A 19,440-nucleotide genomic window follows, 5' to 3' on the forward strand; every position below is an offset into this window, starting at 1 on the left:
AAGAGAAAACAGACTCCATCAGCCAGCAAAGTGTTTGCATGAGGCCAGATGGTAAAAATGGTCGGGCAGCCACTTGCCTTCAGGGAGCTTCCAGTAGAGTGGGGTGAGGTGGGTGTAGAAAAGACAAGAGGAAGTCAGAGTCTGGTCAAATGCCCAGTTGTGACAGCTTCAGAAGAGTGGGCGCTTTCTGGGTGCAGAGAGTGGTGACAGCTGGTTAGATAACCTGACTGGCTTCGTGGGTTAGAATGGGCCAGAGAGGGTTAGAATGTGGTGTCAGAGCTGAAGCTCGCAACAGAAGGGGTTTCCCTGAGGGGAGGGCGGGCGGCAGCCAGGCAGGCTGGAAGCCCGGCAGGCACAGGCGTGCTCGGTGTCTGACAAACCGGCAGGGCGTCTGACAAACCGGCAGCACGGCTGCAGGTAGCTGGGAGAGCCTAAGGCAGAGCCATGCACCACCCGTGGAGCCCACACAAGGCTGGCTTCTCCTGAGGCGGAGTTCGCCAGCCCTGTGTGTAGGTGAGCTATGTCCCGGAAATGGGAGGGATAGCAGAATCCTGGCCGTGGGGCAGCAAGGAAAGAGCCGAGACAGAGGGGTTTCAGACAGTTCAGAGCCGGCCCTCCGCTTCCTGAGAGTAGCCCTGAGCCCCACTGCCTAATATTTTTTACTGTCCTCAGGTTTCTAATACGTTTGGTTATCAAGTTTCCTGGCCTGCAGCAAATTAGGAGGGGTTGTTGCTCCTGGAAGCAGGCACAGGGGCCCGGAGAAGCAACTTCGAAAGCAGCAGCAGCCGCGGAGAAGCCTCAGCAAGCGGAGAGGAGCGGTGGAAGGGGCAGGCCTCTTGCCTCTCCGGCACAGCAGCCTTGGCCCCAGCGATAGGTTCATTCAGGTCCCTTACGTAGGATTTAAAAAAGCAGGAACTAAAAAAAAGAAAAGACGCAGGAACTATGTGAAACGTGTTAGGAAAGTTTTCCTTAAAGACTGTTCAAGTCGGATTGATTTTTGCGCTCAGTGGGGAGCCAGTTCAGGGGCGGGCTGGTCCCCTGGGACGCCAGATGGATGAGGTGTGACCGCCCCTGCTAATGGACTGTGAACGGTACCGGAACTTTTAACGGGGGGCTTGAAAATTGGAAGTGGTGAAAAGCCAAACTTTGGGTGTTAACTATTTATCATTTCCTGGTTTCAGCCACATTGTAAATCACCTCGTGAGGGCAAAATGCAAAGAGGTGACTCTGCACAAGGATGGGCCCCTGGGGGAGACAGTTCTGGAGTGTTACAACTGTGGCTGCCGCAATGTCTTCCTCCTCGGCTTCATCCCTGCCAAGGCCGACTCTGTAGTGGTGCTGCTGTGCAGGTGAGGGCGGGGCCCCCATTCAGAGGGGGCGGGGGCATTCAGCCCCAGCGGGCCTCCTTCTAGAGAGGTGTGAGGATACTTGGGGGCTGGGGCTAGTTAGAGAACTGGGAATGCTGAGTAACTCTTTTGGGGTGTGTTCTGGTTAAATCGTAAAAAGAATTCTGTAAAAACAGTGTTAGGAGTTTTAAGAGTTCAGAGCCCAAGTGCATGGGGAGAGGCAATGTATTGCTAACAATTTAAAGGTAATATCACATAGTAAAATGTAGGGAATGTCACTTTGAGATGAAAGGTGAGCCTTGTGGGTGGAGGTCATCCTCACCTGGGCTCTCCCTGCCCTTGGTGTTTCTGTAGGCAGCCCTGTGCCAGTCAGAGCAGCCTCAAGGACATCAACTGGGACAGCTCCCAGTGGCAGCCCCTGATCCAGGACCGCTGCTTCCTCTCTTGGCTGGTCAAGATCCCTTCTGAGCAGGAGCAGCTGCGGGCCCGGCAGATCACAGCCCAGCAGATCAACAAGCTGGAGGAGCTCTGGAAGGTGAGGGCCTGCTGAGAGTACAAATCTGCCCCAGCACGGTTCTTGTCCAGGGAGAGCTGCTGGGAGTGTCTTCAGAACAGGAGATTCTGGAAGGAATTTGAGGGACAGACTGCAGTCTCTACCAGGAATGGCCCTTTTGGTGGAATCCCACAGGCACCTCCTGCCAGGCCTCTGGGAAAGCACAGCTCCAGTTGTTGGAATTTTTTCTCTTGTTGCAGAGGGAGAGGGAGGGGGTGAGGGTAAGTGGTGGGAAGGAGGGAGACCACAACTGGCCATGGACAGCTGTGGGTGCACATGGCAGGAGGAGCCGGGCCTGGGGAGACAGGACTGTGAGGGTGCTGGAAGACCTCGTTGGGCCTGTGACGTGTCAGAGCCAAGGTGATACCAGGCCAGGGGTGAATGTTCAGGGGAAAAGCGGTCTTGGTCACAAAGGTCAAGAGAGGCAGGGCCCACGGCAGCTGGATGAGTGAAGGGGAGGGGTTTCCAGGTTGAGTGGTGGGGTGCCTGCCCTGCCCGACAGACCCCAGTTCTCCAGGGAAGCCCTTCTCTGGTTCTGGTAATTCAGCTTTTATGATAAAGTTTTAGTAATTGGGCTATAAATTTTAATTAGGTGCCCATATAATCCAAAATCTTTAATGTGAATGTATTTTCACTTTGAATGCAAGTCACAATATTTCTCAAGTGTCAAGTAGAAGGGTACCTTTGTGCTTCAATTTTCAGACGGCCAGAACTCTTTCACACTTCCTGTTCATAGCCGCACAGCCCAGATACCGCTGTGTCCCTGAGGGGATGAGTCTGTCGCCCCTATAGGTGCAGCACAGAGTCAGGAGGAAACTGGGAGGCTGGTAGGGGAAAGAAGGGCCTCCCCTTCTGTTTACACCACCAGAGAACTAGTGGTCTTTCTGGCAGCCCGAAAGAGGTACTCTGCCTCCCAGTTCCGGGGCTAGGCGTTTTTTGGGGAATGGAGCCCTTTGATGGTATAGGCGTGTCTGGCTGTGTACCTGGGGTGTCATCGCCAGTACCCACCCTCTTGGTGTAGCCCTGGGCAGGGGAGGGTTGGGGCAACAGCTGAAGGGTAAGCAAGGACCCAGGCCGGTGTCCACCTCCATGTGCCACGTACACTTGCCCATTTGAGGACTCCCCTCGTGGGGTGGACACCGCCGACCACCGGTGCCCTCGGTGTGACAGGCCGACATCGCCTCGTTCTGAGGGGTGGTGGATAGGCCTTGTTCTTCTAGTGACTAGTGAGCCCGCGTGTAGTTCTTCCGTATGTAGGTGAAAATGGGGAAGAACAGGCGCGGTGCTTGTCTTCTAGGAAAATCCTTCTGCCACCTTGGAGGACCTGGAGAAGCCGGGTGTGGACGAGGAGCCGCAGCACGTCCTCCTGCGGTACGAGGACGCCTACCAGTACCAGAACATATTCGGCCCTCTGGTCAAGCTGGAGGCCGACTACGATAAGAAACTGAAAGAGTCCCAGGTGATGTGTGTGCAGGAGGGTGTCGGTCGTGTTAACACAGCGTCTCTCCTAAGGTCTGGGGAGGGCGGTTTCCTCTGCAAACTGCGGACGCTGACGTGGGCCAAGGCGCAGGGCCCGGAGAGATGGAACGGTGGATTGAGGGCAGGCAAGGGAGTGACCCTTGGGCAGATGCCTGGTGGCTCAGAGCTAAACACCGGCCTGAGTGTTTTCTGATTTAAAATCCAACACAAATCCCTCACAGTCGGGGTCGCGGCCTTTGCCCCACGGCTACAAGAGTCAGAGCCGAGGAGCCTGTGGCACGCCGAGGGCACTCCTTGTACTGGTCTGGCGAAGAACACAGAGAGGAAGCGGGAGCTCTGAGGATCGGCCGCCAGCTTCCTTCTCCCTCCGCGGTTCGCAGAGAAGCCGCCTCCGAGAGCAGACGTCGTGTGGGGGTCTCCTGGTCATCTTGAGCGGGTTCTGGGGTCCTAATGACTTCTCTCCCGGATGTGCCCTTGTTGGTGTTGCAGGCTGTTGGGTGCTGCGCACGGCACCCTGATGTCATGGCTCGTTAAGGTCGCCGTAGGGCACACAGCTGTGGAAACCCAGACACGAGGAGTCCAGGCCCGTGTCTGTGTCTCAGGCTAACAGGGCTCTTATTTTTCATGTGCTCAGACTCAAGATAACATCACGGTCAGGTGGGACCTGGGCCTTAACAAGAAGAGAATCGCCTACTTCACTTTGCCCAAGACTGACTCTGGTAATGAGGATTTAGTCATAATTTGGTTAAGAGGTGATTTTAAGTTTTAAAATATTTGTGACCATAAGTAGCATAAAATTCCTAGTTTCACCCTTGTAAAGTGTCCCTTAATTTGAACTCTTCATGGTGGCAGCCTCGGCACATGTTGAAAACGCTAACTTTCTTGCTGTCTTTTCTCTGTAAGACATGCGACTCATGCAGGGGGATGAGATATGCCTGAGGTACAAAGGGGATCTGGCACCCCTGTGGAAAGGGATCGGCCACGTCATCAAGGTCCCTGATAGTATCCTTTGTGTGAAGACGGGTGAACTCGTTCTGAGCACAGGCGCTGTGTGGGGATCGCCGCAGGTGGAGGAAAGGGCGGCGTGGCTGGCCACGCTGGGGGTGGCCTCTGAGTGGTGCGTGCCACTGAGCCCTTTCCTCAGTTGTACTCTGAGGGTACGCCATGTGTATCAGACGGATCAAAGAGCTGCCCAGCCGAGGCTGGGGTGCTCCCAGCTCTGCGCCCCGTGGCTCCGGAGGCTCGGTCAGAACCCCCGCCGGACCACGGCCCCCCATGCTGGGCACTGGCCCAGCGCTCCCAGGGAGGGTGCAGGAACTGGCGGCGTCGGCGTCTGTCCTGAGCGCGGGCCGGGCGGGCGGAGTTTTCTGTGTTTGGCGCAGAGGAGGGCCTTTTTCCTCAGTAACCAAATGAAGGCTCCTCAGAAAGGTAAACCCGGCTTTTGACAGCGATGACACTTAACTCGGCGGCACAGATTATGGCGATGAGATCGCCATTGAGCTTCGGAGCAGTGTGGGTGCGCCCGTGGAGGTGACTCATAACTTCCAGGTGGATTTCGTGTGGAAGTCAACCTCATTTGATAGGTACGTCCACCTCGCCCCCGCGGGCGCCACCGTGTCTGCCTCGCGGGGCCTCGCTGGGGGCGCAGCTGCCGCCTCCGGCGTCTGGACGATGGAGCCCACCTGCGAGGGCCGGGCTGCGCAGCGCTCTGTGGTCGCACGTGCCGCTGACCCCGAGCTTTCCTTCCAGGATGCAGAGTGCGCTGAAGACGTTTGCCGTGGATGAGACCTCCGTCTCGGGCTACATCTACCACAAGCTGCTCGGGCACGAGGTGGAGGATGTGATCATCAAGTGCCAGCTGCCGAAACGCTTCACGGCACAGGGGCTCCCCGACCTCAACCATTCTCAGGTTCTCACCCGCTCTGGGGGCTGGAACGGGCCTGGCCAGCGGAGCCTGCTTGGATGGGTGGCCCCCCACCCCCCAGGGCTGGCTGCAGCCTAACGACTGCCCGTTCTCCGAAGGTGTACGCCGTCAAGACTGTGCTGCAGAGACCGCTGAGTCTCATCCAGGGACCACCAGGCACGGGGAAGACGGTGACCTCTGCCACCATCGTCTACCACCTTGCTCGGCAGGGCAATGGGTAGGGCTCGGCACGGCCTGGGGTGGGAAGGGAGAGACCTGTCTGCCAGGATGCCTGGGGGCCCCTGTTACCTGGCACGCTGTTTCGTATGTTGTTTGTATGAGATCTGGTCTCTGGTCGCTTTTAACAAGCGAGCCTACGGCTCTGGTAGAGGCCGCGGTGGGGCAGCGCGGCCTGGCTGTCGGGCCTGTGCGCAGCCCGGAGCTTTGACGGTCTCCACGGTGCAGACAGCAGGGCGAGGATGCGGGATTCCGTTAGTAGCGTTGCCGCACGTGAGAGTTGTGAAAACCAGCTGGGAACAGGAGGCTCCAGACCAGTTGGATTTTAGCTCCTTCAGCATTGTTCACTCCTGGCTTTAGTCTTAGTTCACGACTGGGGAGCTCCACTGCCTAGGATTCAGAACAGCAGTCCTGGCAGTTAGCATTTCCTGAATTTCCTCCAGCTGAGCTCTGAGACGTTTGTTCACCTTGTATTGAAGGCCTGTGCTCGTCTGTGCTCCGAGTAACATAGCCGTGGATCAGCTGACTGAGAAGATCCACCAGACTGGGCTAAAAGTTGTGCGGCTCTGCGCCAAGAGCCGCGAGGCCATTGACTCCCCAGTGTCCTTCCTGGCCCTGCACAACCAGATCAGGAACATGGACAGGTGGGTGTTGGGTAGCCTGCCTCGAGCGCGGCACGTCTCCCGTGTATGGTCCCTGGCGACAGCTGGCTCCCGTCCCTGCTGACATGTCGCCGTGCTTCCAGCATGCCGGAGCTGCAGAAGCTGCAGCAGCTGAAGGACGAGACGGGGGAGCTGTCCTCTGCTGATGAGAAGCGGTACCGGGCCCTGAAGCGCACCGCCGAGAGGGAGCTGCTCATGGTGAGCTCTTAACCTCTGGGCCCTTTTGTTCCGTTTGGCTGTGGGGCCTGTTTCAGTGTGCCGAGTGTACGACGGTGCCTTTACATCCATTTATTTTGCTTTTGAGAAAGAACTTCGATACCTCCCACATTCGCCTTCTCAGTGGTTGCACGCCTTGGCCTGGAGGTGGGTCTGGGAGACTCTCCTGCTCTTTTATAACCAACCAACCAACCAGCGTCCCCAGCTCAGCACTGCCTCTTGGAGGCTGTCTTGAGGCACAGAACCACATCCGTGCTGAGAGGTTTTTGTGACAAAACACGATCACTTAGGATTTCAAAAGATAGTGCCGCTACAGCCTGGACGTAGATACTGTCCAGGTGGGACAGCGGCTTATTTCCGTAGGTGTCGGGGAGGGTGCGAACCTGTGTCCTGTCCCGGCTGCCCTTTGGGGCCTGGTAGCATGTATCATGCAGGTTCCCTGATGCCTTGCCTGCTCTTGTCTCCAGAACGCAGATGTCATCTGCTGCACGTGTGTGGGTGCAGGGGACCCAAGGCTCGCCAAGATGCAGTTCCGGTCCATTTTAATTGATGAGAGCACCCAGGCCACTGAACCAGAGTGCATGGTCCCTGTGGTCCTTGGCGCCAAGCAGGTGGGCCATTCGCTGTCATCCGGTTTGAAAACCAGTGTGTATTCTCTGCATCCAGTTCCGTGTCCTTCTCAGAGCTGGTGGCTTGTTTCTGATAGTGTTCTGTAATGCCCTGTGATGGCCCGGCAGCGTGGAGGGATGCCCAGCGGGCTCATCGAGGGGTTCTCGGAAGGATGGGTGCCCCACAGAGCACCGCTTGTGGGTTCTGAGTGCAAGTCTGTGTGTTTATATATAGGTTTCCCCCGCTATCCAAAAGTCAAACACTGCTTTGAAACCTCTTATAAGCCAAAATGGGATAAAGCGAACAATATCCCTACTTTCTGAAAGTTCATATTACACCACTTTGCTTTTACAAAAGGTTGACGTTAGTGCCTGTTTTTGACAACCAAAAGAAATCTGAAGAGGATTTTTGCTTTTATGACAAAAGCCATTACCATACTAATGTAGGTCTTTTGTAAGAGAAGTGGCAGGACGTGAACTTGTTCAGGAGAGCTGGACACCTGTACGTGGTGGGCGGCTTCCTGCGCTGGTCAGCTCTCACTGCCGGAGTTCGCAGGGCTGGGTGGTTGCATGGCACCGGGGCCCCTTCGTGCCCCGCGAGCGGATGTCTGTGCTGTTTCATACTTGAGCTCCTCACCTGTGTGCGCCTCTCGCCACAGCTCATCCTCGTGGGTGACCACTGCCAGCTGGGCCCCGTGGTGATGTGCAAGAAAGCAGCCAAAGCTGGACTCTCTCAGTCGCTCTTCGAGCGCCTGGTGGTGCTGGGCATCCGTCCCATCCGCCTGCAGGTCCAGTATCGGATGCACCCTGCGCTCAGCGCCTTCCCGTCCAACATCTTCTACGAGGGCTCTCTCCAGAATGGCGTTACTGCAGGTAGTGCTCGGCCCAGTGTGGGGGGCCTGGAGGGAACGGCCTGGGGTGTTGAGACCTGTTGTCACGGCCTAAGCGGCCTTATGTGGTGATCACTTTTGCGTAGGGGGCACCTCAGAGAGGTACAGTGGTCTGTGGGATGGAGCGTCCGCTCTGGAGTGTGGGACATCTTGGCGTGTGGGCACGGGGGAGCTTGTGCTTGTCAAATGCAGAGTCACTACATGAGAATTCACACCGGGGGCGTATCACACAGCAGACGGAACAGGAGGTGGCAGAGCTGACTGTTCCTCCCACTCCTTACTCCTGTTCTTCTCTAAACGCGGGCCCTGGGGCTTCACAGGACCGAGGTCAGAACTATTCTCCTAGTAACACTGAGACATCGTGTGGCACCACATGGACGCTCTTGCTGAGGGTGCAGAAGCAACCCTGGAGGGCTGGCTGCTGCTTCAGCCTGAGTGGGGACAGTGCTGCCAGACTGCCACGTGTCGTCATTGTCACATGCTTGCCGCAGGCAAGACCCTGAATGTGGCAGTGAAGAGCACTCACTTTACTGACCCCTTGGTGCACATCTGTATGGCCCTGTGCGTGACGAGATAGGGCGTTCTCCTAAGACGCTTGGCAGGCGTGGTAGGTGCTTTCAGAAGGACTCAGGGACACAGCGTGGTCGGTCATTCAGACTGGGGTGTTCAGCAGGTGCTTTCCCAGAAGTGCTCAGAGTGAGTCAGGCTGCGGCTTCAGGGAGACAGCTGACAGTAGTTGTCTCCAGTGGTAAAACCTGAGGATTCAAAATGAAAATCAGAATTTGGAGCCTCATGTCCCTGATCTGGGCTGACTGCGTCTTTCCAATAGCGAGTGGCTTTTCTGATGAGAACTGTGGTGGTGACAAATGTCTGTGAAGCGCGTGAGTCTTGGGGAGCTCTGCTTGACTTGGTGAGCCAGTACTTCCCATTCTGACGGCCAGCAAGGGTGTTACAAAATCAGAGGCCATCCCGGGCAGGGTAGAGGAGAAAAGCCATCGTCACCAACCTGCAGGGTGACCTCCTGTCCAGCTTCGGTCTGGAACCAGGCAGAATCCCACGGTTGTAGGGAAAGTTAGAAAACACTTTTCCCTTTTCCAACTACATGCATCTGTGAGGCCCGCTTGTCGTACTGCAAGGGCTGATGGGAGACTGAGCACAGAAGCGGAGTCAGCCACATCACGAACTGAGTTGCAGAAACTCAAGAGATACGTATTTTAGTGCAAAATACTATTTTTCATTTAAAAAAAATGTTTTTGCTGATATGTTTATTTTGAAAGGAATTCATGAATACTTTGTTTCTAGGTTTTAAAATACAGTAAATGTCAGTAGATAGAAACTACAGAAATGGTAGCTGCTTGGATTCCTCAACTTTTTAGGGTATATAAGGAGTCTTGAGACTGGTCTTTCTCTCTGTCAAATAAATAAATAAAATCTTTAAGAAAAAAAAAAAAGCATTTGCACTACAGAACTTGGTGGGTGTTACAGACTAGCCCTGCCCCCACCACCCCCAGTGGTCAAACGTTAGCAGCCCCTGGGCTAATGTGCCACTGAGCTAACCAGTTGGCTAGTGTCCTTGCTAGAAGGATGGAGATGGATGTGGTCTCTTTCTCAGCTTGACATAAAGTGGGTCATTGATGTTAAGCTGTTTTGATGCAAAAATGCCGTTTTTCTCCTGCTGGTCTGTTGATTCGATGCAGCTCCAAAATTCCCAAAGGGGTTAGTGGGGCGTGTGAATGGATGAGCTAATTTTTTAAATTATAAGGAAATGCACAGGGCCCAGAAGAGCCAAGGTGAACATGAGGAGCCCAGTGGAGGGGGTGGCTCACACGACCAGATGTCCCAAGGTACTGTAGACCTGCAGTTGCCAGGACAGTGTGGGCACGGTGCCCAAGGTAGGATCAGAGGCAGACCCACCATCCGTAGGCTTTGGTTTGTGACAGGATGAGATTGACTCAATAGCGTCATCCACAAAAGCCAGTTGGAGAGACTTATGGGTCCTTTAAGGCACTGCAGTAAAGCTTCTAGAAGAAAACAGAATATCTTTGTGATCCTGGGGTAGGCAGAGATTTCTTAAACAGGCCACAGAAAGTGCCATCCGGTGAGAGAATGTTCGGTGAGCGAGCCAGCCTTGTGCACACGCAGCGGGGTGTTGGTACGCACAGCTTCACTTCATCCGGGGCATTTGGGGCCGTGGACCCGCTTGGGTGGCCTCGGCCTCGTTGACGAGGGTCTCTTGGCCAAAGCCCGCTGCTAACTGCTCTAGCACGGGCCTCTGCCTGTGACTGCATGGTCTCTGCATTGCTCCATCTGCACTCAGTCAAGATGGGCTGTGGCTTTTTCTCTAATGGGAAGTCTTGCCTCTTTTCCCTCCCCGGTGACAGCGGACCGAGTGAAGAAGGGATTTGACTTCCAGTGGCCCCAACCTGATAAGCCGATGTTCTTCTACGTGACCCAGGGCCAAGAGGAGATCGCCAGCTCAGGCACCTCCTACCTGAACAGGTAAGCAGAGACTTGCCCTTGGCGTCTGAGGCTTTTCCTCGCCCTCCTCGTCCCCATTCTCTGTGCACCTGGGAACCAACAGCGTATGTCCACCTTGCGTCTTCAGTGTGTGTGCTTGTGCCGAGCAGATACTGCTAAGCCCACGTGGGAGCTTCTCCCATCCCCCGTGACTCCCTCGGTAAACGACGGGGAGCCCAGCTGTGGGCGCGGCAGGCAAGGCCGTCTCAGGGCTGCCCTGGAGGGGGAGCCGGCCCTGCGCCTCCCACAGCCTCCAGCCTCGGTCTCGGGCCGGCGGGGGCAGCCCAGGAACTGAAAGGCGGGTTTTCTTAGGACGGAGGCTGCCAACGTGGAGAAGATCACCACGAAGTTGCTGAAGGCGGGTGCCAAGCCTGACCAGATTGGCATCATCACCCCGTACGAGGGCCAGCGCTCCTACCTGGTGCAGTACATGCAGTTCAGCGGCTCCCTGCACACCAAGCTCTACCAGGTGCGCGGCCCGCTGGGGCCCGCCGGGACCCCCACCTTGACCTGACCACCTGGCCAGTGTCCTGTGACCCGGCACCGTTCTGGGAGGGCACGTGTTCCTTCAGGTTCTTCTCAGGATAGTTTTCAGAGCAAAACTGAAAATAATTCCAAGTTGAACCGTACGGTGTGAGTACGTGCCAGCCTTACAGCGGATGTTACGTAGTCATGAAAATGCCGTTCACATCTGTATCGTGGCCTGGATGACATGTCCAGGCTGTGTGTGCTGCAAGGGTGCAGGACAATGTAACACTCTCTCTCCACGGAAATGAACCAAAATGCAAAGTAGCAACTGAGCGATAGCGACAGGTGGTCTCTTATTTTGTTAACTTGGGTACAGTCTGAGGTCTTCTGTGGCAAGCACGTGTGCTTTTATTATTGAGAAACAGATTGCCACGGTTAAAAAGACAACGGAAGGGACGCCTGGGTGGCACAGCGGTTGAGCGTCTGCCTTTGGCTCAGGGCGTGATCCCGGCCTTATGGGATCGAGCCCCACATCAGTCTCCTCCGCTGTGAGCCTGCTTCTTCCTCTCCCACTCCCCCTGCTTGTGTTCCCTCTCTCGTTGGCTGTCTCTATCTCTGTCGAATAAATAAATAAAATCTTTAAAAAAAAAAAAAAAACAACGGAAGCACAGGAAGGCCAGTAGAGTGGGGCTGGGGACTGTGAAGGCCCAGTGAGAGCAGGCCCAGCCAGAGGGGCAGCGAGCAGGTGGCTGGCGCCGGGGGCTCTGCAGGCTTCAGGTCCCAGGCTTCTTGGTGGGATTGGACAGTGCATCTCAACACCGTTCCCGCAGCCAGCTGGCTGACTGTAACCCTGTGTCCCTTGTAGGAGGTGGAGATCGCCAGCGTAGACGCGTTCCAGGGGCGAGAGAAGGACTTCATCATCCTTTCCTGTGTGCGAGCCAATGAGCACCAAGGCATCGGATTTTTAAATGACCCCAGACGGCTTAATGTGGCCCTGACCAGAGCGAGGTACGGAGGACTGCGTCCCGTTGTGCCTTGCTGGTAGCAGGTGCCTCCCCTCCTGCCATGGTAGTTCTTCAGAGGGACTTTTCCCTTAGAGTCTGGAGCTGGGAGGGTCAGCCCGAGAGCTGCTCCCTGCCTGGTTCGCCTCTCCGTCCGGTTCTTCTCCTGGCACCGCAGCTGAACCTTGGGCTGTACACAGGGCAGGCCTGGGCTTCGCCAGCACCAGGGGTCAGAGCACTCCCAGGCAGCAGTTTAGAAAGAATGCCTCCCCATGAGACGCCTTTGTTTCATGTCCTGGTGGGTTTCTGTGGCCTCAGTTTTGTGGGAAGGGTCATCTAGGCCCTTTTGACCTGAGATCAAAACCCACTAGTGCCGATTGTGTCCCTGCTGAGATATTTAATCCCGAAACTTATCTTTTGGTCTTGTTTACCTTTTTGGCTCTAGGATGTATTGTTTTTTGAAATAACGATGATAGCAGAGGGGACCCAGAGAATAAGGTGGCCCTTTGTCACCCTTGAGTAAAACCAGACCGCAGCTGCTCCCATACCAGCTGGAAGTCAGGCTTGCTTCACACGTTGGTTCCTTCCCCTGTCAGGACATGTTGGTGGTTATCTGTTACCCTCCCCTGCCCAGGGTGCTGTCTTGTTTGGTGGCCAAAAGTGGGGCAAGGGGGTCCTGAGACAGCTGGGTGGGGTGAGCGTCCACCAGAGAAGCCAGTTCCCGGCTTGGTTGTTGAGGTCTGTGCCCTGGCCTGTCGGGGTTCCTGAGGCCACGGAGCCTGCTGGGACTGCGGCTGACCTCTCAGGAGGCCTACCCATGGCCGCGAACAAGGAGACTCATCTGAGCTCCTCTGCTCATGGAGGAGTTTTGATGTCTGGGCTCCTCGGAAATTGTCTGCAGATACTCCCAGTGCACTGTGGGCAGCTTGTGTGGTGGGCTCCAGTGTCAGGTCACGGTGACCAGTGGTGTGTCTGTCTGTCCCCAGTGCTCGTGGTGGGCGCTGTCATAGGTGGGCCAGGCATCTGGGCGGGGAGGTAGATGGGGTGCCAGGAGAGCAGCCTGTCCCCTTGGATATGGATTTTGAGTTTTTGTCCAGTCTTGCTTCGTTGCGTTACGTGGTGGTCCGCTCACCACGCAGAACCCCACCCAAACACTGTGGTTTTGTGCCCACACCTTGCAGGTATGGGGTCATTATTGTGGGCAACCCAAAGGCCCTGTCCAAGCAGCCGCTCTGGAACCATCTGCTGAACTACTACAAGGAGCAGAAGGTGCTGGTGGAGGGGCCCCTGAACAACCTGCGGGAGAGCCTCATGCAGTTCAGCAAGCCCAGGAAGCTGGTCAACACCATCAACCCGGTGAGCAGCGGCGGCCAGGGAGGCGTGGAGGAGCACAGGGCCAGACTCGCGTTCCCGGCACGTGGCAGTGGGCGACGGCAGACGGGAGCGGAGGGCAGGCACGTGTGTCCGTGTGTACAGGAGTGATCGCGCTGGCCTGTGGTCACAGAGCTCCCCCGTCCCACGTCTCCAAGCTTTTCGACTTGGCCTTTTGGGATGTGAAGTCATGGGTGGCCCTGGGAGTTTGACACAGGCAGTCAGGAAACCCTGTGAGCCCAGGGTGCTCTGGGGGACCTAGGAGCTGTGGTGCTGCGTGAGGTGAAGCCCGAAGACCAGAACCGTTCGTTCAGCACCAAAGGCCAGGTCCGTGGAGGAGGGGCGGGCGAGATCCAGAGCCCACCAGTCAGCAAGCCTCAGGGTCGGCCTAGGCGTGGCCTTGAAGGTGGCCAGGCCCTCAGATCTTGAGAGCATTCTTGTGTCGAGGTGATAAATTCCTCACCTATCTGAACCCTTTGCAGGGAGCCCGCTTCATGACAACAGCCATGTATGATGCTCGGGAGGCCATTATCCCAGGATCAGTCTATGATCGGAGCAGCCAGGGTGAGTCTGCTCTGTGGGGGACCACACCGGCCCTGTGGGTGTTGGTCATTCCCACGCCTGTAGCTTTCAGCCCTGTCACTCCTGGGGTGACCTCCCAAGCCTCTGTCCACAGAAAGCTGCCTGACAGAGTTCCTTCTCACCTTCCCTCATCTAAAATCAAAGAATTGGTCTTTGTCAGCGTCTAAATACAAATTTTTTTTAAATATCACAGCTGTGCTTGTGGAGGTTTGCACGCAAATCCTGTAGCTCTGCCTGTTTGCTCCTGGGCCCCAGGCCTTGGTGCTCCCTGCCCACCCTGCCCTTCGCTCGCCCACTCAGTGGGAAGGGCACCCCTGCAGCTCCTCCAGGCCGCCCACAGTCTCGGTTCCGGTTTCACCGGCTGCCCATTTTCACTTGCTCTCTCAGACCGCTGTTCTGTGTGGGGTCTCTGTCCCGAGGCTGAGCCTTCCCCCTGCGGTGTGCAACACTTGCTCTTGCCTGAGCCAGTGTCCAGATGGTTCCCATTCATCCCCTAGGTCCCTGCCTCCTGGGTCCGTGCCCCGCACCAGCCTCTACAGAGGGTGACTGGCTCACCCAGGTGCTTGGTGCCACACGCCCACATTTTACACTGAGCTTCGTCCCCTTGTGGGCTCACCGGCCATCCTGGGGCCAGGTGCCCCCCAGCAGTTCCGCTCACGTGTGAAGCGGGCAGGCCCCCTTTCCTTGCTTGCTCAGTATTCTCCAGGTGTTTGGGCTCACGTGACACATCTCGTTGCCACACCCAGTGAGTTGCCGTGTAGGGTGCTCTGGGCCCTTCTTTCAGCCTTGAGCTCACCATGGGCTAAGCGAAGGCGCTCGGCCCTTGGGGGCAGACCAGAAGGCTGTGCTGTTGTGCCTTGGCCCCTCTGACTTCCCAGCCCCTGGGGCAGCTCTGTGCGGATTGGGATATGCATAGCCCGGGGGGGTGCCTGGGGGCCTTCATTTCCAGTGGGATCCCTTGGTCTGTCCACTCAGGTGTTTTCTTGCTTTTGGTGGTAATGGTGGCAGGGGGGTGTGGGTAATGTGAGTATAAAATTTTTCCTACGAAGAACTTTTTTTTTTTTTCAGTTGGAAATGCAACGTAGCTTCAATCTTTTGGATGCTTGTAGGCCAGGGATTCTCCAGATCCCCTGGGAGAAAAGCCTTGTTCCCAGAAGCCAGCCCCAGGGAGGCTGTCACGAGTGGGGGTCGAGTTGTGAGATTCTGTATCATTCGGGTGGCTTCGCTGTTGGGCTGCACCGAGAAACGCTGTGACAGAGCAGCGGCAGGACGAGAGTGACGTTCCAGCCATTCCAGCTGCCGTTCGTGGGGCCGGCAGGCTCAGCGGATGTGGCGGTGACGCCTGCCGTCCACTTTGTGTCTTGCAGGCCGGCCCTCGAACATGTACTTCCAGACCCATGACCAGATCGGCATGATCAGTGCAGGCCCCAGCCACGTGGCTGCCATGAACATTCCCATCCCCTTCAACCTGGTCATGCCCCCCATGCCACCACCAGGGTATTTTGGACAAGCAAACGGGCCAGCCGCAGGTGAGCGCGGGCGGCAGCACGTCAGAAAAAGCACACTGGTGTTGGAGATTGTTCACATCTGGGCTTCGAGCAGTTGGGCTTGTCGGTTGGGTGCAGATCTCCTTCAAGGAACCCTGGACTGCTGTCTTTCAGGCCGGGGTACGCCAAAAGGCAAGACTGGTCGTGGGGGGCGCCAGAAGAACCGCTTTGGGCTCCCTGGACCCAGCCAGACGAATCTCCCCAACAGCCAGGCCAGCCAGGACGTGGCGTCGCAGCCGTTCTCCCAGGGCGCCCTGACCCAGGGCTACATCTCTATGAGCCAGCCCTCCCAGATGAGCCAGCCTGGCCTCTCCCAGCCCGAGCTGTCCCAGGTGAGCGGCAGCAGGGAGGGCAGGACGGCTGGGGGCGCCCTCCACACGTGCTGACCCCACACACTCAGCCCTGAAGACCTGAGCGTGGCTCCGCATGGCCTCCTACGTAGGTCCCCCCTCAGCAGGGAGACGGGGAGTCTAAAGCCGTACATTCCCCATGCGCTCTTAGGCAGCTGGCCTGGGTGACCTGTGTCCGATGGTGAGGTGACCAGTGTGGGTCTCCTGCCACTTTAGGCTTCAGAACTGGGTTTTCCAGAGCCTTCTCTGGGGCAGGTTCTCGAGGCTGGAAAGATGTGAGCACATCCTCCAAGTGGCTGCTTATCTCCCTGACTTTGTTTTTCAGGACAGTTACCTTGGCGATGAGTTTAAGTCACAGATTGATGTGGCGCTGTCGCAAGACTCCACGTACCAAGGGGAGCGGGCATACCAGCACGGCGGAGTGACAGGGCTGTCCCAGTACTAGAAGGCAAGCCGACCCCTGCAGGAGGTCTTTATCGGGATCTGGACCTGATGGGAAATCAGGGAAATATGTGGTAGGGGTCTCAAGTCCCCAAGAGGCCAGCTTGTCCTCTGGCCTGTCACTGTGGCCCCCTGTGCATCTGCTCGCGGTGGCAGGGGGTAGGAGCGTCACGTACACCTCCCTGCACGGTGGGTCTTTCCTGAGAGAGTCCTAGGACTTCGTGAGGAAGGGGTGGATGTGGGAGTCCTGGCCCCAGCTACATGGGGCACCTCTGCACGGGGGGTTTTGGGGTGCCGTTTCCCCTGAATGTGGCATGACCAGAGCTGGGTGGGCCGGGCCCAGGTCCCCTACCTGTGTGTTTGCTGGGTGAGTGGGGTGCTAGTGCCTCTGGCAGAAGGGCCCTCCTCCTCTTTGGGTGGGGAGTCACTAGTCTGGGCACCGGACCTCTAGCCTCCAAGATCCCATTTCACAGGCACACAGTCGGTGGGGGGAGGAGCCCTGCACCTTCGGGTGGCCGAGCTGCTCTGATGGCCCCTTGCCCTCCTCCCTCCCTGCAGGTGGCAGCGGAAGAGCTAAGCTATGTGGCTTAGTCCATCAGCATCTTATTCTGGGTAATAAAAAATAAAAATAAATGGATACCTGTTTTCCACTGCTAAAACTGAAGCACCACTGTGAGCAACAGGAGAGGGAGAGGAGCACCCGAGGGAGAGAGGAGCCCGAGACAGAGCGAGCGCCCACTGCTGGCCCGCGGCGGCGAGGAGAAGGAGAAGGGAGAGCGGGAGGCGGGCGGCCTCGGAGGACCGCCCGCCAGCGAGCCCTGCCAGCCCCGCTCGCCAAGGAGGCCCAGCGCTCGCCGCGTCCACACCTGGGTCTGCGACCAGGGCGGAGGGAGGAAGACCCTCGTCTCAGAGTAGCCCTTTCCTCTGTTCTTTTCTTTCTGTTTCTCTTTTATTGAAAGGGGACTACGTTTTAGCAGGAAAAACTTCGCATTTCTGTGCCGAGCAGGCTCCTTGCTGGGGCAGCCGTGCCGGGAGAGCCCCAAGGAGGTGTGGGTTCTGTCCCCGCCAGCTCTGAAACTGCCCTGGGCACGCTGCCTGTGTTCTAAGAGGGTTTCATTTAAAGAAAACACGGTTTGGGGTTTTTCTGTTTGTTTTTTAAAGATTCTTTCAAAGGACTACTGAAAAATATACTTTCCTGAGTTTGTCTCTCAAATCTTAGTGGTGGACCTGGGAGATGGCGAGAAGCTTCCAGAAACGAAGTTTAAACAAGCCAACACATCTCAAGATTAGGATCAACACCTGTGACGGGATCGAGAGGAGGATTTTTGTTTTCAGTTTTAGCTTCCAGCGGCTTCTCCCTGCACGTCAGGGCGGTGAGAGAGCACGGTCTCGTCCCGGGCCAGGCAGCCCCACGGTCTCCGCTGGACTCTGAGAAGCGAAGCGCTTCCCACACGAGGCGGACTCGTGCCCCACCCACCCCGGGATGGGCCTTGGGCAGGACTGGCTGTGAGGCCAGAGGGTGGGCAGGTGGCTGGCTGTTCCCCGGCCAGAGGCTTCTTCCCCAGGGTCCTTCCTGAGGATTTGGTGGAAGACAGCAGCCAAGAGGACCCATCCCCAGGGAGGCACCCACAGTCCCTGTGGCTCGTTGGACACGCCGAGTGCCCCACCTACGTTGTTCTTGACCCCACCCCCTAAGTTGGGAGACCTACCTGTGGGTACAGCTGTGATGCGGTGGGGTGATTTCTGCTTTTTTTTTGGGAAAAAGAGTAAGTTTCAGAAATAAGTTGGTTCTACACCAAAGGGGCTTGGAGCAGCTTGTCACGTCAGCTGGTCGAGGGGGTTTCTGTCTGGTGGGGTCTGGGCCACGACTTAGAGGTTATTGTAGCTGGGAGAGCCACCCCCAGCTCCTTGCACATCACGGTGGGGTAGTAGTCTCCCTGACAACCGCCTATTTGGGGACCATCCCCTGCCTACCCAGGCCCTGGTGACCCTGACCCCCCCCCCCCCAGCTTCCCCGTCCCTGTGAGGCTGACACTGGTCCTTATCAAAGCCTCCAGATTCCAGCTCGTACTTGGGAGACGGGGACACGCAGGGACACACAGGCCACCTTCCTTCTGGCAAGGCCTCTTATTTATTACCATTGCTGTAGGGCTTTCGGTTTCCCCCTTCTTTTGATAGGCCACGTAGAGGCATAGAGTTTGGATAGGTTTCCGCTGACCCCTTGTGTGACACACCCAGCGGGCAGCACCTGTGCCCACCCCACCCCCCCCCCCCCGCCNCGAGCTGTTTGCTTTGTTCCCCGCTTCACAGCAGCAGTTACTGTTTTCCAGATCGAGCATCTGTACCGAGGCAATGTAACTTTTGATTTTTGGTCGATTTGTTTTCAGCTCTGTTGTCACCAATAAAATCTTAATAAACAGCTCTTGTGTTCCCACCGGGGCAGGTGAACTGCAGGGAGGTGGCAGAGCACTGGTCTGGGGCCTGGCTGGTTGGGAGCCTTGGGGTCACCCGACGGAAAAGCGGAGAATGGCCAGATCCGCACGGCCTGGACTGGGGGCGGGGGTGACCTCGGCCCCTACAGCCGGTGGTACCCCGGCCTGCTGTGGATGGCTAGCTCCCAGGCCCTTGGGGCAACTCAGCTGTTGGGCTCCCTGGAGATAGGGATCTCCAGGACCTCAGCCCTGGGAGAGCTGGGCAGGTGGCGTCCCTGAGGGTCACTGTCTCACCACCCTGGCCGTGGGTGCTGATGGAGGGGGCTGCTACCTCTCCCGCCCCCAGGCGACCAGACTGGAGACAGGGGAGCGGACCACGCAGTGTTTATTGTTTGGGCCCCCGTCTGGCTCCGTCAGCGGCAGCCACACTCGTCCACCACCATGTCCTCGTAATGCCGCAGTACCACGTTGTCGCTGTTGTCGAAGAAGAGCACGGAGATGGGCGACAAGCGCGCGGGCACGCAGCAGGGCAGGCCGCCAGCGCCGGGGGCGGCCGCGTGCATGAGTGCGCGCAGCACGGCATGGTTGAGCGGGGGCGTCCCGCTGGGGCCCGACAGCGTGGCGGGCAGCGCGCACTGGCCCTGGCAGTAGTTGGCCAAGAAGCCGCGTGGCGCGATGACCCAGCCAGTGCCTTTTTTTTTTTTTTTTTTTTTTTTGGGGCACGTCCCCTCGGGGCTGCCGCCCACGGCGGGCTCAGCTTCGCGCCGCGGCCGGGCCAGTGGGTGGCACAGGCGCGGGTCGAGGGTCACCAGCAGCAGCGAGGTCTCGGCCAGGTGC

General features: G+C 57.2%; 1 protein-coding gene across 1 annotated transcript in view; it reads left to right on the forward strand.

Moving 5' to 3' along the window:
- Nucleotides 1-18,406, forward strand: part of UPF1 (UPF1 RNA helicase and ATPase) — a 36,067-nt gene extending 17,661 nt beyond the window's left edge. The window contains 21 exon segments of the mRNA XM_034658100.1: nt 1,182-1,349; nt 1,701-1,881; nt 3,197-3,358; nt 4,013-4,130; nt 4,282-4,380; nt 4,853-4,961; nt 5,128-5,287; nt 5,401-5,519; nt 5,998-6,162; nt 6,264-6,378; nt 6,864-7,007; nt 7,664-7,877; nt 10,276-10,393; nt 10,724-10,880; nt 11,745-11,887; nt 13,062-13,236; nt 13,734-13,815; nt 15,201-15,362; nt 15,495-15,712; nt 16,056-16,178; nt 16,730-18,406. Coding sequence (XP_034513991.1) covers nt 1,182-1,349; nt 1,701-1,881; nt 3,197-3,358; nt 4,013-4,130; nt 4,282-4,380; nt 4,853-4,961; nt 5,128-5,287; nt 5,401-5,519; nt 5,998-6,162; nt 6,264-6,378; nt 6,864-7,007; nt 7,664-7,877; nt 10,276-10,393; nt 10,724-10,880; nt 11,745-11,887; nt 13,062-13,236; nt 13,734-13,815; nt 15,201-15,362; nt 15,495-15,712; nt 16,056-16,175 — 2,929 coding nt within the window. The 3' untranslated portion in view covers nt 16,176-16,178; nt 16,730-18,406.
- Nucleotides 18,407-19,440: the final 1,034 nt, after the last annotated feature.

Source organism: Ailuropoda melanoleuca, chromosome 4 (genome assembly GCF_002007445.2).
Source record: "Ailuropoda melanoleuca isolate Jingjing chromosome 4, ASM200744v2, whole genome shotgun sequence".
NCBI lineage: Eukaryota > Metazoa > Chordata > Mammalia > Carnivora > Ursidae > Ailuropoda > Ailuropoda melanoleuca.